The 13,602-nt window shown below is 40.9% G+C and overlaps 1 protein-coding gene across 1 annotated transcript in view; it reads right to left on the reverse strand.

Moving 5' to 3' along the window:
* LOC137260901 (uncharacterized) overlaps nucleotides 1-13,006 on the reverse strand; it is a 38,756-nt gene extending 25,750 nt beyond the window's left edge. Inside the window, 11 exon segments of the mRNA XM_067798440.1 lie at nucleotides 2,012-2,194; nucleotides 2,580-3,148; nucleotides 3,977-4,244; nucleotides 4,906-5,067; nucleotides 6,008-6,271; nucleotides 6,354-6,515; nucleotides 7,142-7,684; nucleotides 8,553-8,570; nucleotides 8,833-9,102; nucleotides 9,652-10,224; nucleotides 12,934-13,006. Coding sequence (XP_067654541.1) covers nucleotides 2,012-2,194; nucleotides 2,580-3,148; nucleotides 3,977-4,244; nucleotides 4,906-5,067; nucleotides 6,008-6,271; nucleotides 6,354-6,515; nucleotides 7,142-7,684; nucleotides 8,553-8,570; nucleotides 8,833-9,102; nucleotides 9,652-10,224; nucleotides 12,934-13,006 — 3,085 coding nt within the window.
* Nucleotides 13,007-13,602: the final 596 nt, after the last annotated feature.

A 13,602-nucleotide genomic window follows, 5' to 3' on the forward strand; every position in this document is an offset into this window, starting at 1 on the left:
AAGAGTGCATTTAACTGCATGTAAAAGATTTCTTAAGGTTAACCCCCATACCCCGGATGCCATTGTATATGGGGAATGCGGCAGGTATCCGCTTTATATTAACGCAATGTGTAAAACATTAAGGTATTGGCTGCGAGTTTTAGTTATGCATAAAAACCGGATACCTCTCAAGGTATATAAAATTCAATTGTATTATTCTAACTGGTTACACGACTTATGCATCGTATATTCGTAAGATCTTGTTCTCACATGGTTTGGGTTATGTGTGGATGTTCCAGCCTGTAGGAGATATATGATCCTTTATTCATGCCTTTACAAGTGTTGCTATTAATATGTTTTTCCAGTCTTGGACTTGTACTCTGAATAATAGCTCCAGATATTGCAGTTTATATCGTGAATATAAAAGCATTTTAGCTCCTGAGAAATATCTAGATTGCAATATTGACAAAGGACTTAGGAATATATTTGCTAAGTTTAGATGTGGTTTGTTAAGATTAAAATGTAGCGAAGGGAGATGGTTAGAAATAGATAAATCTCAGCGTTTATGTCCGTATTGTAATTTAGCTACTGAAGACGAGTACCATTTTTTATTCATTTGTACATTATATAGCACGCTACAAATTACGTACCTCCCTTCTGTGTATCATCAAAATCCGAATATGTACAAATTTAGATCCCTTCTATCAACGGATAATGTAGTAGTTTTAAAAAGCTGAAGTAAATTCCTATGGCATGCATATAAATTAAGAGAAAATACATGTACAACTTTAGATAATAGATAGATATCACATAGACAGTATATGTCTACCATAATATATATAATATACATTGTATATACAGCTGTATACTGTATATGGGCCTGAGGCCTTCGTACTAGAAATAAACACTTGACTTGACTACTGCATGCCGTACTACTTCATCTAACAGGTGGAACCACTGTGGGTATGTGATACTTTATTGTTTGCTTAAATGATCAATCCAACAGCTGGACCGCTACAGTTTCGTTATGTTTTGTACTTGGGAAACTACTTTCATTGTGGACCGAGTAACATTTGCCGCTCGTTTTTGTCGTATTAAGGTTCGTTCACTACACACCACAGAAATGTCACTTGAAAACTGAACATATGTGTACTCGAGGTCATGTATGTAGTTTGGCGCTGAATATTTAACCTGAGCGCAATAATCACCCACTATTCTACAGTATGGTTGATGTAGGTCTGCGGGTAACATAAACTGACGATGCCTTTTGTTGTTTTGTTAAACATAATAAGATATGTGAGAACTACTAGAATATGCTTTGGACGTATTCTTGAACATCGGTGTTGTGTATGGTTTACAGGTAATGCGATATTTACGAAAAGTGGTAAATCTCAAGCTTCAGTACTTACATGTTTATCATCAGCGTCTAGTTGTCCCTCTATATATTAGGAGCGCACGTTTGAGAACTACTTGCAGTGAAGACTAATACGTGTGTAACAGAGCATGCAAACTAGTGTCCGATACTACAGGGGTACAGGGAAACACCTACAGGAGTTATGGGGAAAATAGGAAAAGGTTCACTTCTAGTTTTGGGGGGTTATTTTCGTTTTCAAATATGTAGTCAAGATGTTTTCAATAGTGTACTTTGATATATAAATTAGCAATGTCTGCCTTAGCTAGCCATGATCCAAACATCTTTAGTAGTTACTAAGACAAGTGTGATCAATCTAGTAGGTAATAATAACATGTCGTTGTAACGTGGAACATATCAAAGGTCATAATGATATGCTTCATGTGACATTGACAATTTGACAATACACAAATAATGGTAATATCTTTCTAACAGACACTGGCAGATGAAGTTTGGACCAGTCAGCGAATGAGGTGAGCCTCTTGATGTATATCATATATCAACAAGAGCGCTGTGAGTAGGAAATTATGCATAATGGATGGATGGAGGGATGGAGGGATGGAAAGTTGCCCACTGAAATGTCATACATAAATGTAGAATGAGATTGCACGGTTTACTCACTTTGACAAGCCTGTGTGTTGCAGGCCTCGTTACGGACGTCCCTGCTGCTCCCAGGACAGGTGTTGGTGAAGGCCGTGCTGTTGCAAGTCCGGACGTATGTTCTCTGCTGGGTGCCGCCACCGCAACTCCGACTGCACGGGGTTCCAACTAAAGGCTGGGAGATCCATTCAGACCACACTGCAACTGTGACCAGTGAATGGAGAGATCAGGCTGTCATTCGATGTCCAACACGGTTAAAATAGTTGCTTTTCACATTGAAAATGGCAGAAAGTTCAGACTGTTACATGTACGGTGTCACTGTCTCTATTGTTCAGATTCACGTTAAATGTATTTGAATATGAGGGATGAAAACCATTTTTGTAATTATATATATCCTTTATTAAACAGTGAGGATCCGACTCCGAATTTCTTTAAAAAATTAAATAGAAGCACCAAAACCATTTCCACTTTTGTACAGATCGATGTTTGACACTGATGACACAAGGTGTGTCTGATAGGGTAAGCATATGCCTCCTACCCCCAACCAACCAGGGGCTCATACAAAATACACGCAAGGACAAGTCAATACCTCCGCTACACTGGTTGGTGATGTTGATGAGCTGTGGGGCAAGTTGTTGGAAGTTAGATACAAGGACCACCATATTTGGAGTTGACGCCAGATTGGCCAGTTCTGCCTGGTTGATGAGGTCACCAACACCGACCGTCATCACCTGGGCACCGTTATTCTTTAACGTTGTAGCTGCTGCAGCTGTTGCTACCAAATCGTCGGATTCTCCATCAGTGATGATGATGACAACTTTGGCTGCGTTTCTATTGTTTGCAGTGAATAGTGCGTTGATTCTATTTAGAGCCAAGTGTGTATTGGTCAGGCCATTCGGATAAGGAAGGGTTGCCACCGACTGACTAAGGGTGGCACTGTCGGCTGTGAGATTTAATTCTCCTCTGAGATCTGTACTGTAGAGAACGTAGCCCATACGGAGGTCGGTTGTGCTCCGGAACATTTCACCAATGAAGGCGACCAGAGCAGGCAGAAGGTCGAACTCGAACGGGTCGGGATTGATGCTGTTTGATCCGTCAATAGCCAGGAAGACGTCAAGACTTTCTTGACAAACTGGTCAGAAAGAGATGCACTATATACTTCACTAATTTCAATGTGACATTGATTAATGATATTCGTTCTGACAGCATTTTTACTGATACTGTGTTCACCATACGCACTGTTTGAGGACATAATTATAACACTTATATATCGTCAGTGTTCAAAATCCCACGTCAGACAGCCGGTCTTGTACTTTAACAAATTTCCAGTTCGGACACAAATGTGCCTGTTTTCAACAATAAACATCAACAAAGATATCAGGTTTCTGCATAATTTACTAAGTATTGTAACGTTAAGGCTAAGCTACATGGTCTGTTTTAGAAACTAGAAATATTTTGCACGATATGTTGCCTCACAATCAACAGAAAAATGAATCATGGTCTTAATCAGCATGGTCCTGTTGTTTTTCTCAACAGCATCTGCTGGTGGATGCCGCTGAAACACAATAACATCCTTCAGAGGTGTTAGAGGTAAAACAAATCTAGCAGACAACCAGACAGGCCATTCTGAATGCTGAATGTTGAAAATAGATGCAACAATATTTTGATTAAAAAATATTGTTACAACTTCGTGTTGTTCTGGACTCCGTTGACTGCAGGGAACCCTCACAATGATAATGTACCCATCCAAATGAGAGTCTACCTATCAACAAGACTTGATTTTTGTTCGTGGCTACATTGTGTGTTCAATACGGAGTTTCATGAACAGTGCTGAAGCAAGATTTTACATACCTGCTCTTGGTTGGGCTGCAAAACAAACATAAAATGAGAAATACATAAAACAAACAAAATCAGTTTTGCCAATCAAGATGGTAAGGAACCATGTACAAACACGCTTACAATGTGGAGGTATGGGTGTTTGAACACTCACTTTGTCGTGGCACAACAGTGACCGTGGCCACGGTGGTCACTCCTCCGGCCGAGAGGACGTATTCACCCTGGTCGGACAGTTGCGAGCCGGTCACTCTGAGAGTTTGATCTGTACCCGTGGTTGAGATGGAGAACCTGCCACCACTGACAACCACACTACCGCCCTTAGTCCATCGGACACCAGTTATATTGGCCTCGCGAAACACAGCCGTCAGATCGAAGCTGTCACCTTCGGTAACTTGGATGTTGACCAGCCTCTGCAGAACTGAAATCAGGTCAATGGGATTTCCCGTATTTACGCCCCGGGTTTATATACGGAAAATCACTGTTCTAGTGATATAATATTTTAACCATATTGAATCCCAAGGCTTAATTTCGGAAATGCACAATATTTTGATAAAAATGAAAATAATCAGGATTTATTAAAACCCTTTAATCAGGAAACTGGTCCATAAATTCAAAATTGAAAATTATCAAAATATTTACTCTTAAATGCAATGTGAACACAATGATACAGTTAACATTCTAAATGATGCAAAACAAACTGTTTTGGGAGGACTGATTGACATTTTGGACAATGACTACTGCAGTCTCTACAGACTCTGCAAAGTCTCTGCATTTGAAAAAGGATATCACTCTAAACACCGAAGAATTCGATCCAAAGTTAAGCCCATGAGCTCAAACGTGGAAAGAAGTACGGGAAAAAATCCGGCAAGTAGAAACGTATAGCCCCACTATCACGCAGATTCCATGCCACAGCCATAGAAGCGACAACCGTGTTCTGCTGAATGAACAGAATGCTAAACAGACAAGACTTTTCTTATCATAGTTACCATTGTTGTTATGAACATACTATCAAAATACGATAAAACCTGACATCGCTATTATGTGGACGGATAAGATGTACAAAAAGTGTGGACACTCACTGGTACAAGCCGCGACGTTGCAGTCGACTGTGATGGTTTCCGTGGTCGGGCCAGAACATCCTCCGCTCTGGCAGGAACGGGTCCTCACGACAGTCTGGGTGCCCCTGTTACACGGAGCCGAACAAGTCGACCGACTGATTTCAGTCCAGCCTGTAAACACTCCTAATGACACCAACAAGTTGTAAGTTTACTAACTGTATTTATAGGTGGACAAGGTAACACACAAGGTTGACACAAGTTCCCTCGGTTTTCATAAAGTTGTTTCAAGGTATATAAAGTCGTCTGATGAGAAAATCGAATTATATGCCAGATGTAGACTCACAAGGAGATCCATTAAAACAGAGCATATAAACCACGCATTTGTAGAAATACAGTGTCCTTTACGAGAAAACGACGGATTGTACGTATCTTAAGAGAGAATATGAGAATGACACATATGATTGGAGAGTACAAGATGGACAACTCAACTTGATAATGATGAGCATATCGGAAGATGTTTCCATATAAAGATAAACTTCCACACATTTTGTTACTGATTATTTTCCTTTCATCATTTACGTTCTCATTTGCCCATTTTCAAAATCATATTTGTCTGCGTCTTTCAAAGAATATCAGAAATATAGGCCATAGGACAAAGGCCCGGATGAGAAGAATACATGTTGGTCAACTCCTAATGGGAGTAAGGTTTAAGTGCCCTGTAAATAATGACGATTAGCGCGCTTACAAGTGGCGTCGTATTTTGGTGGGTGACGTTTGTGTACAATATGTAAAGAAAATTAGCGGTGTTAATTCTGAGCAAGGGTTTCGGCATGTAATCGAAAAATCCGATTTCCAGAGCCTTCGAAAAACTAGTTCTGAAATGACGGTTTCTACTTTGTGTGATCTGTTTCATCTCAGCTTAATCTTCTCACTTTGAAATGTACAACAAGTGCGTGCCTGAACAAACGTGGAGTGTTGGCCTTATATCATTTCATATACCCTGGTAGCGAGAATATATATTATCCCCCAAAAGAAACGCATGGGTGCTATGCATCTTTAAAAATCTATCAATTGTGGTCAAACCATCGTCAAAATAAGTAACAAAAGTGTCTTTACAACTGACCTTGTCTTTGAAGGACCGTGACTCGGGCAACTGTGGTCACGCCACCTACAGACAGTTGATACTGCCCCGCGTCGCTCAGCTGAGCGTTGTTCACTCGGAGGACCTGATTGAATCCTACCCCCGAGGTTGAGAACCTGCCACCATTGAATATTGCCGTCCCTCCTCTCGTCCAAGTCGCTCCGGGAATGTTAGCCTCACCAAAGACGGCCCTCAGTTCAAATGAGTCTCCCTCAAAGACCTCGAGATCGACAAAACGCTGAAGCACTAAAACAATAGTATGTATGTAATTAAATAGTTAAGATTGCAAATTGTTGCATATTCTCATACGGTATTTGTTCACACTTACATGTACAAGGGGCAGTATTACAGATGACAGAGAGAACTTCTCTTGTTAGTCCTTCACAGTTTCCTCCAGAACAGGTACGTGTCCTCGTCACGGTCTGAGTACCTCCACCGCACGGCATGGTACATGGGGTACGACTCTGTTCTGTCCAACTGGAGAATACACCTGCTCGCGGAAAATATTCACCATTTTAAAATCTTTATTGCCAATTCAAACTTCAAGTGTGCACAAAATACTGAAAATGATGTCTATATATATGTTTATGGTTCCATTTTCCAAACCGCCATATACTAGTAGCTGGAATATTACTGGGTGCGGCATTAAACAACAAACAAACCAATCCTGTTGGTTATGCTTATAATAACTGTGTATCCTGGTCAGAAGAGGTAAAGAAGGTATCATTCCATTACATGCTGACTCAGCAATGTTCTAACTATATGCAGCTCCCGGAGCAGGTTGGGAAGTAAAATCACTCATTGACATGACGAGCACTGACCACCATTAATGGGATATGATAGCATCCACCAACCTAGTCAGTGGGTCTCTCCCCATGCTCTCTTAGTCTAATCTTGCGATGAGTACAGATGCAACTACCCGAGTAATATATATACTGAACATTAAAAAAGGATACACAACTCTGTTTGTTTTTTGTTTGTTTCTTTCTTTCTTTCTTTCTTTTTGGTCAGGTTTTATAAATAGATGACATAAACATGAAAGTTTACTTTATGAAATTTCATCTTTTTCGAAACTTGCGTTTCTTTTACTGTTAAGTATACTTAAACTAGACACACCGTTACACTGGCTTGTGATATTCAGTAGCTGTGTCGCTAAGTTTCTGAAGTCGTCAACCAAGATGACCATGTCGGGCGAGGATGCTAGGCCACGGAGTTCGTCTTGGTTAATGAGGTCACCGACTCCGACTGCAATAATCTGCACTCCTCTCGCCTTCAAGTCCGAGGCTGCCTGTGCAGTTGCCGGTCTATTATCAGAAGCACCGTCTGTTATTACCATGACGACCTGAGAAGCGGTGGCCTGAGAAGCGTCAATGAGCTCCTTGATGCGGTTGAGCGCGAGATGGGTACTTGTCAACCCATTGGGATAGATCTCGGACAGTAGCAATCTACGGAGATCAGCATCACTTCTTGTCAAGTTGACCTCGCTATTGATGATGTTGCTGTAGAGAATGTACCCCATACGAAGGTCGCCATTGGTTCTGTTGAACATTTCATCCACGAACGATACTACTGCTGGTAAAAGCTCGAACTCAAAGGGGTCGGGGTTGATGCTGTTCGAGCCATCGATAGCCAGGAACACTTCGATATTGTCGCTGCAAACTAGAAAGAAACAAGGATAACATGACTGTACATATCTACAAAACATGTGATCCCCTTATAAATATCTACAAAACATGTGATCTCCATATACATATCTACAAAACATGTCATCTCCATATACATATCTACAAAACATGTCATCTCCATATACATATCTACAAAACATGTCATCTCCATATACATATCTACAGCACATGTCACTACCATGTGCATATCTACAACACATATCACTACCATGTGCATATCTACAGCACATATCACTACCATGTGCATATCTACAACACATGTCACTACCATGTGCATATCTACCACACATGTCACTACCATGTACATATCTACCACACATGTCACTACCATGTGCATATCTACAACACATATCACTACCATGTGCATATCTACATTACATATCACTACCATGTTCATATCTACAACACATGTCACTACCATGTACATATCTACCACACATGTCACTACCATGTACACATCTACAACACATGTCGCTACCATGTACATATCTTCAAAACATGGAATCACCATTTACATATCCACAAAACATGGGATCACCATGTACATATCCACAAAACATGGGATCACCATAAACATATCTACAAAACATTGGATGCACATATCTGTTACTTACGAAATATGTCTCTAATTGAGCACATAAGAAAAACAACGCCAAAAAATATGTTTTCAAATAGCATCAGTTTTTCTCAACAAATGTTGATTATGAAACGTTTTAGACTGAGCAACACTTGTCAATTTAAAGATAGGACTATTTATATATTTCATGATCAAACTAGTTTATTTCCTGGAATTAAATCAATTAATGTCTTATTTTTTGGAGACAAAGACGGAAAATATTTACCTGCGCTAGCTCCTGGATCTGAAAAATTATAACACATAAGTTGACAATAGGCCATGGTCGAAATTACGTATTCATGTAGGCCAAACTAATGAAGAAAAAGAGTCAGTAATTTGTTGTAAGGATTTTTAGATTTGGGTTCAGTTTTACACAGGTACACCACATGGCATAGCTGCTGATTCAACGCAGAATATGTACATTTGTGCCATAACATTACGTACTATATTTAGTATCTTAAAAACGACTAGAGAAATCAGTGAAGAGTCACTTTAAAGGAACGTACTGGAATTTCCTTGTACAAAGACTTGAGCGTCAGTACTGACTCCATTGATCGTGAGCCTGTAGGTGCCTGCATCGCTAAGCTGCGCATTGGTAATAGTTAGCCGATGTTCGAATCCAGAACTGGAGAATGTAATCCTGGGATCATTGGGTATCTGGACGTTTCCTTTGAACCAGAGAACATCCTGCAGACCTGACTCACTCATTATGGCGACTAGGTTTATTGTGTCTCCAACAGAAATGGTCTGGTCAGCAAGCCCCGTCGAGACTGTCACTGAAACCCAAGGCATCAGCATCACGAGAAAGCCATAATGGGATGGCAACTATAATGAAGTCAGTAGCACATGTACATATATGGAACGTCATACTAGTGCATTTAAAACCTTTGCATTGAACAAGAAGAGCATGGAACTGTCATGGCAGCAGAGAACCAACAAGTTCGAAAAACGAGCCCAAAAGTGTTAGTAAGACGTTCTACATTTATTACACACCGTCCTATTTTGATCTGTTGTAATGAGCTTTGGAGAAAGTAAACGACGTTACAATATGGAGGTGGTTCAGTACGAAATCTGGGGTGCAATACTAAAATTAACCACATCATCCGTATTGTCTCCCTTTGCTACTATCCAAATTTACATGGGTATATAATAATGATGCACATAAAAGGGGGTTTTATGGGTGTCAGTTTCTTCATTGTGAGGAACACAACGGTTCGGAGGATGACCTTTCTCCTTCATCAGATGCTGTTGAATAATTTAACAGTCTTCTGCAGAACTCTGAACTTTACCACAGTCACATTTCTACCTGGAACCGTGATACTTACATTGTGTCACGCAGACTTCATTCAGGAGACCACTGGCCAGTACAGACAGTTGGTCAAAGTTGTCGATGGATAATCTGTTTTGTGGTGATGAAGCGATACGGTCCAGTTCCCTGGTGTAGTCGTTAATAATTCGTTGAGGAAACAGACGTCTGTCCAGGGTTACCCCTACGCTGTACATTGTGATTCCCTCGGCCCTAGCAGCAGCTGCAGCTATTTCGGTGTCTTCGGGGTTAAAGGACAGACCGTCAGTGAGGACAACCATAGCTCGGATGTTGCTGGTGGTGTTTAAAAGCTCCCTGGCAGTGTTTATGCCAAGATCGGTGTAGGTAGCACCATTTTGTGGATAGACAAGCGTTTCGAGAGCCTGAATCACTGTTTGTCTGTTGCTGGAAGGATATAGGCTTTGTTCTATGGTTGTACCATAGACAACAAAACCTAATCTGAGATTCTGGATACGGTTAAATGCTTGTCGTGCGAAGGTCGCCGTAGCTGATCTAACTTTCTGGAAGTTGATTGCGCCAATGCTTTCTGAGCCATCGATGGTTAGAACGATGTCCATTCGGTCACTGCATGCTGGAGGAAGGAAAAGACTTATTTGTATCAGCTGTAGCCTAAATTGTTCCTGTTATGTAGCAGAACAGATTAATTGTACACAGTTATTGTCAGAGTAATAAAATGACTGAAACGGTTGTAAAATGTCTCGGGCGCTGCGGCCATATACATTAAGATTCACCAGAAGATGACAAATCTCCTTCCCACAGATGTTAAAGAACAAGTTATCTGTTACAAGAAGTCCAAATCATTTCCATGGAAATCATGAAGAATATAAACACCAACAATCTGCTAATAGCAAAAGGCATCTGAAAAAGATCTGAAAATGAAACAAATTGAAACCTCATTAATGACAACTTCTTATTTATGGCCAAGGGCAGTGTCCATATAGATTCTGGTATCAAGCTAACGGTGGCTACAACCAAATGGTGAGAAGTAGATCTTTATGGTGTGTTGTGGCAAACAGCACACTGGAACAAGTCGTGACGAATACCTTGTATCACTTGGTTCCTTCACATGAGTCTGAGACTGTACCGTTCAAGTCATTAGCAGTCATTTATTTGTTTGAAGAAGGGATATGACTGAGTAAGTTAGTGAGTGAAAATGGTTTGACGTCACTTTGACGCAGCATTACATTATCGGTATATGTGTAATGAAAACCCGAAGTAATGCAAGTATGCTTTCAACACGCTGTTTAAAAGTAGGAACACAACCATATGTGTTTAATATTTCGGGAGTCGCAATATAGTGATGTTGTGCGCCTTAGACAACTTGGACACCCGGGTTTCCTATATAAGACATCGTTTCTTAATTATCACCATTTCTTTGTTCTTTGTGAACCTCAGTTATACAGTGATATCAATTGCTATTAGTCAGTCGTTTATTACGTTTGCATAGATGTCACCAGAAGCTCAGTGAGAGGTCTAATTAAACATACGTGTGACCTCCGTGGACAATGGTAGTGAGGCTAATTGAGATGGCATGGAACAAGCAAACAAACAAACGTAGGATATATAAACTGGTGGAGACCAGTGGAGCCCAAGTAAGCCAGCAAAGGTGTATTGAGCAAGCATGCAGTGCATGGTATTATTCGCCGTGTTGTTGCTGTCGGTGGCGTCAGATACAACAACTGCACCCATGTGTACCAAGCTGTGCACGACTCTGGCTACAGAGGCTATCGACTGGTGTCTGACCAAATTCTGTCATAGAAACCATCTACTGAAACTGGCAAGGTTCGGGAAACGAGGAGACACTTCGTCCAGGTTCAGCCCAACAGTTGGAAAGTTGAAAGATCTGGATATTGAAGATGGCTTGATTCGAATCGGCATCGATGAGGTCACCGCCTCAGATGAAACCTAGCAATATTGAAAGACTTTGTGACCAGGGAAGAACGACAAGACACACGACTATCTGGATTCAGCGCCAGAATGTTACCCAGCATAAGTGTTTAAATTTTGTCATAGAAAGGCCATACTACTGTCATTGTTTTGGGTTTTTTTGTACCATGAAGCAGTTCGCCACTGGGAAATGTCAGTGAAAATGTAACGTTATTGTGACAATGGTATGTGATCCTTCCAATAGGTACTGCCATCCTATAACTTTAATGTTCAGTTAACACATCCCTGGACCGACGCCTAGGACCCTTTTCGTCTGGAAGAGGGAATACTGAAATTCCTTACAACATAATGATTACTTGTGAGTACTTGACTATGTTTAGAACAACAGACGTACTCCTATGTATCGATGTGTTATAATGGTATAAACATTCTGATATGTTCTTACTTTCCGCACTCGAGACATCAAGGCTAGGTCTTGGCGCAGTTCGCGTCACGCCAGTGCATCATTTGCTTAGTATATAAGACAAAACATTTTGTCATGTACCTCAAGGTCTGTTATTTGGTAGCATTTATTGATGTCTGATGTCTGATTATTGATGTCTCTTTTTCTGTAGTCCTTGTAACCTCAATACATTCGTCTATGAGTGTGTGTATTATACCCGATCCGGTATTTCGCCATTTGCCTACAAACGTTGTGTTTAAAGTGTTCAATATTGTCCATCAGTTTAAATCGGACTGTAAATCAATCTCTACACGTGATGACACGTGGAGACGCTCTCCAAGAAAGCAGCTTTTACGGAAATCAAAATTTGGAATTAAACTTAGTCCTTAAATCTACAGCTCTTGCGTTTGTGTTCAGTGACATTGCGTATAGCCTTGCTACGTCATGTGTCATTACTTACTGAGTGTCATCACTATCTGGTGTCATTACTTACTGAGTGTCATCACTATCTGGTGTCGTCACTATCTGGTGTCATCACTATCTGGTGTCATCACTATTTGGTGTCGTAATGTATAAAACGTTAAAGTGGGTGGGTTATTTGGCTGTACGTAAACTGTGAATATGTTATCAATATCTGAAATGGAACACACAGGACAGAACCCTCACACACAGCCATGTGGGGAATTGAACACCGGGGACTCGAGATAACAAAGTCAGTGGTCGATGAACAACTGTATGCTGTGGCCACTGGTTGTCTGTGATACTTGGCCAGGCGACCAGGTGACCATTCATCAAACGTACCAGCGCCACGACGTCTGTGCAGATCGGCCTGTGCTTGTAATAACTTGCAGTTGTGTTGCTATTAACTGGGCTGTAGGATACTTACCCAACAAGCAATAACAATATGTGCTCCCATAGATTACATGACGAGAAATTACAAACTGTACTCACATGGTCCGGGATTTTGAGCACTGGTAAGCAGCAGTGATGTGGCAAGCGCCAAGAAGGAGGCGGGTAACCGCATAGTCGTCCTGTCTTGTTGCCTGGCAACATACAAGGAAGATGTGGCATCATTACAAATCTCACTCACTCACTCATCCACTGACGGTATTCACTCTATAGTCTATCGACCCGTGAAGGTCCCGGTGTAGAATAGGCCTTCAGCAACCCATGCTTGCCATAAAAGGTGACTATGCTTGTCGTAAGAGGCGACTAACGGGATCGGGTGGTCAGACTAGCTGACTTGGTTGACACATGTCATCGGTTCCCCATTGCGCAGATCGATGCTCATGTTGTTGATCACTGGATTGTCTGGTCCAGACTCGATTATTTACAGACCGTTGCCATATAGCTGGAATATTGCTGAGTGCGACGTAAAACTAAACTCACTCACTCACTCACTCACTATAGTCTATCGATATCAAACTTGCACATTTTGTTTTGAGTTTTACACAAATAGAATATGTTTCAGAGGACAGTTGAGACTGGGTATTCTCTGACTTTGACGTTTAATGTCACATCTACACACTGATGTCTCAGACACTGATTTAGATTTTGTTTTCATTTCAGGAACAGAAAACTGAAGAAAACAGAAACTAAGAAATAAACGCCGCTTTTAGC

This window comes from Haliotis asinina, chromosome 14, assembly GCF_037392515.1.
Source record: "Haliotis asinina isolate JCU_RB_2024 chromosome 14, JCU_Hal_asi_v2, whole genome shotgun sequence".
Classification (NCBI taxonomy): Eukaryota; Metazoa; Mollusca; class Gastropoda; order Lepetellida; family Haliotidae; genus Haliotis; species Haliotis asinina.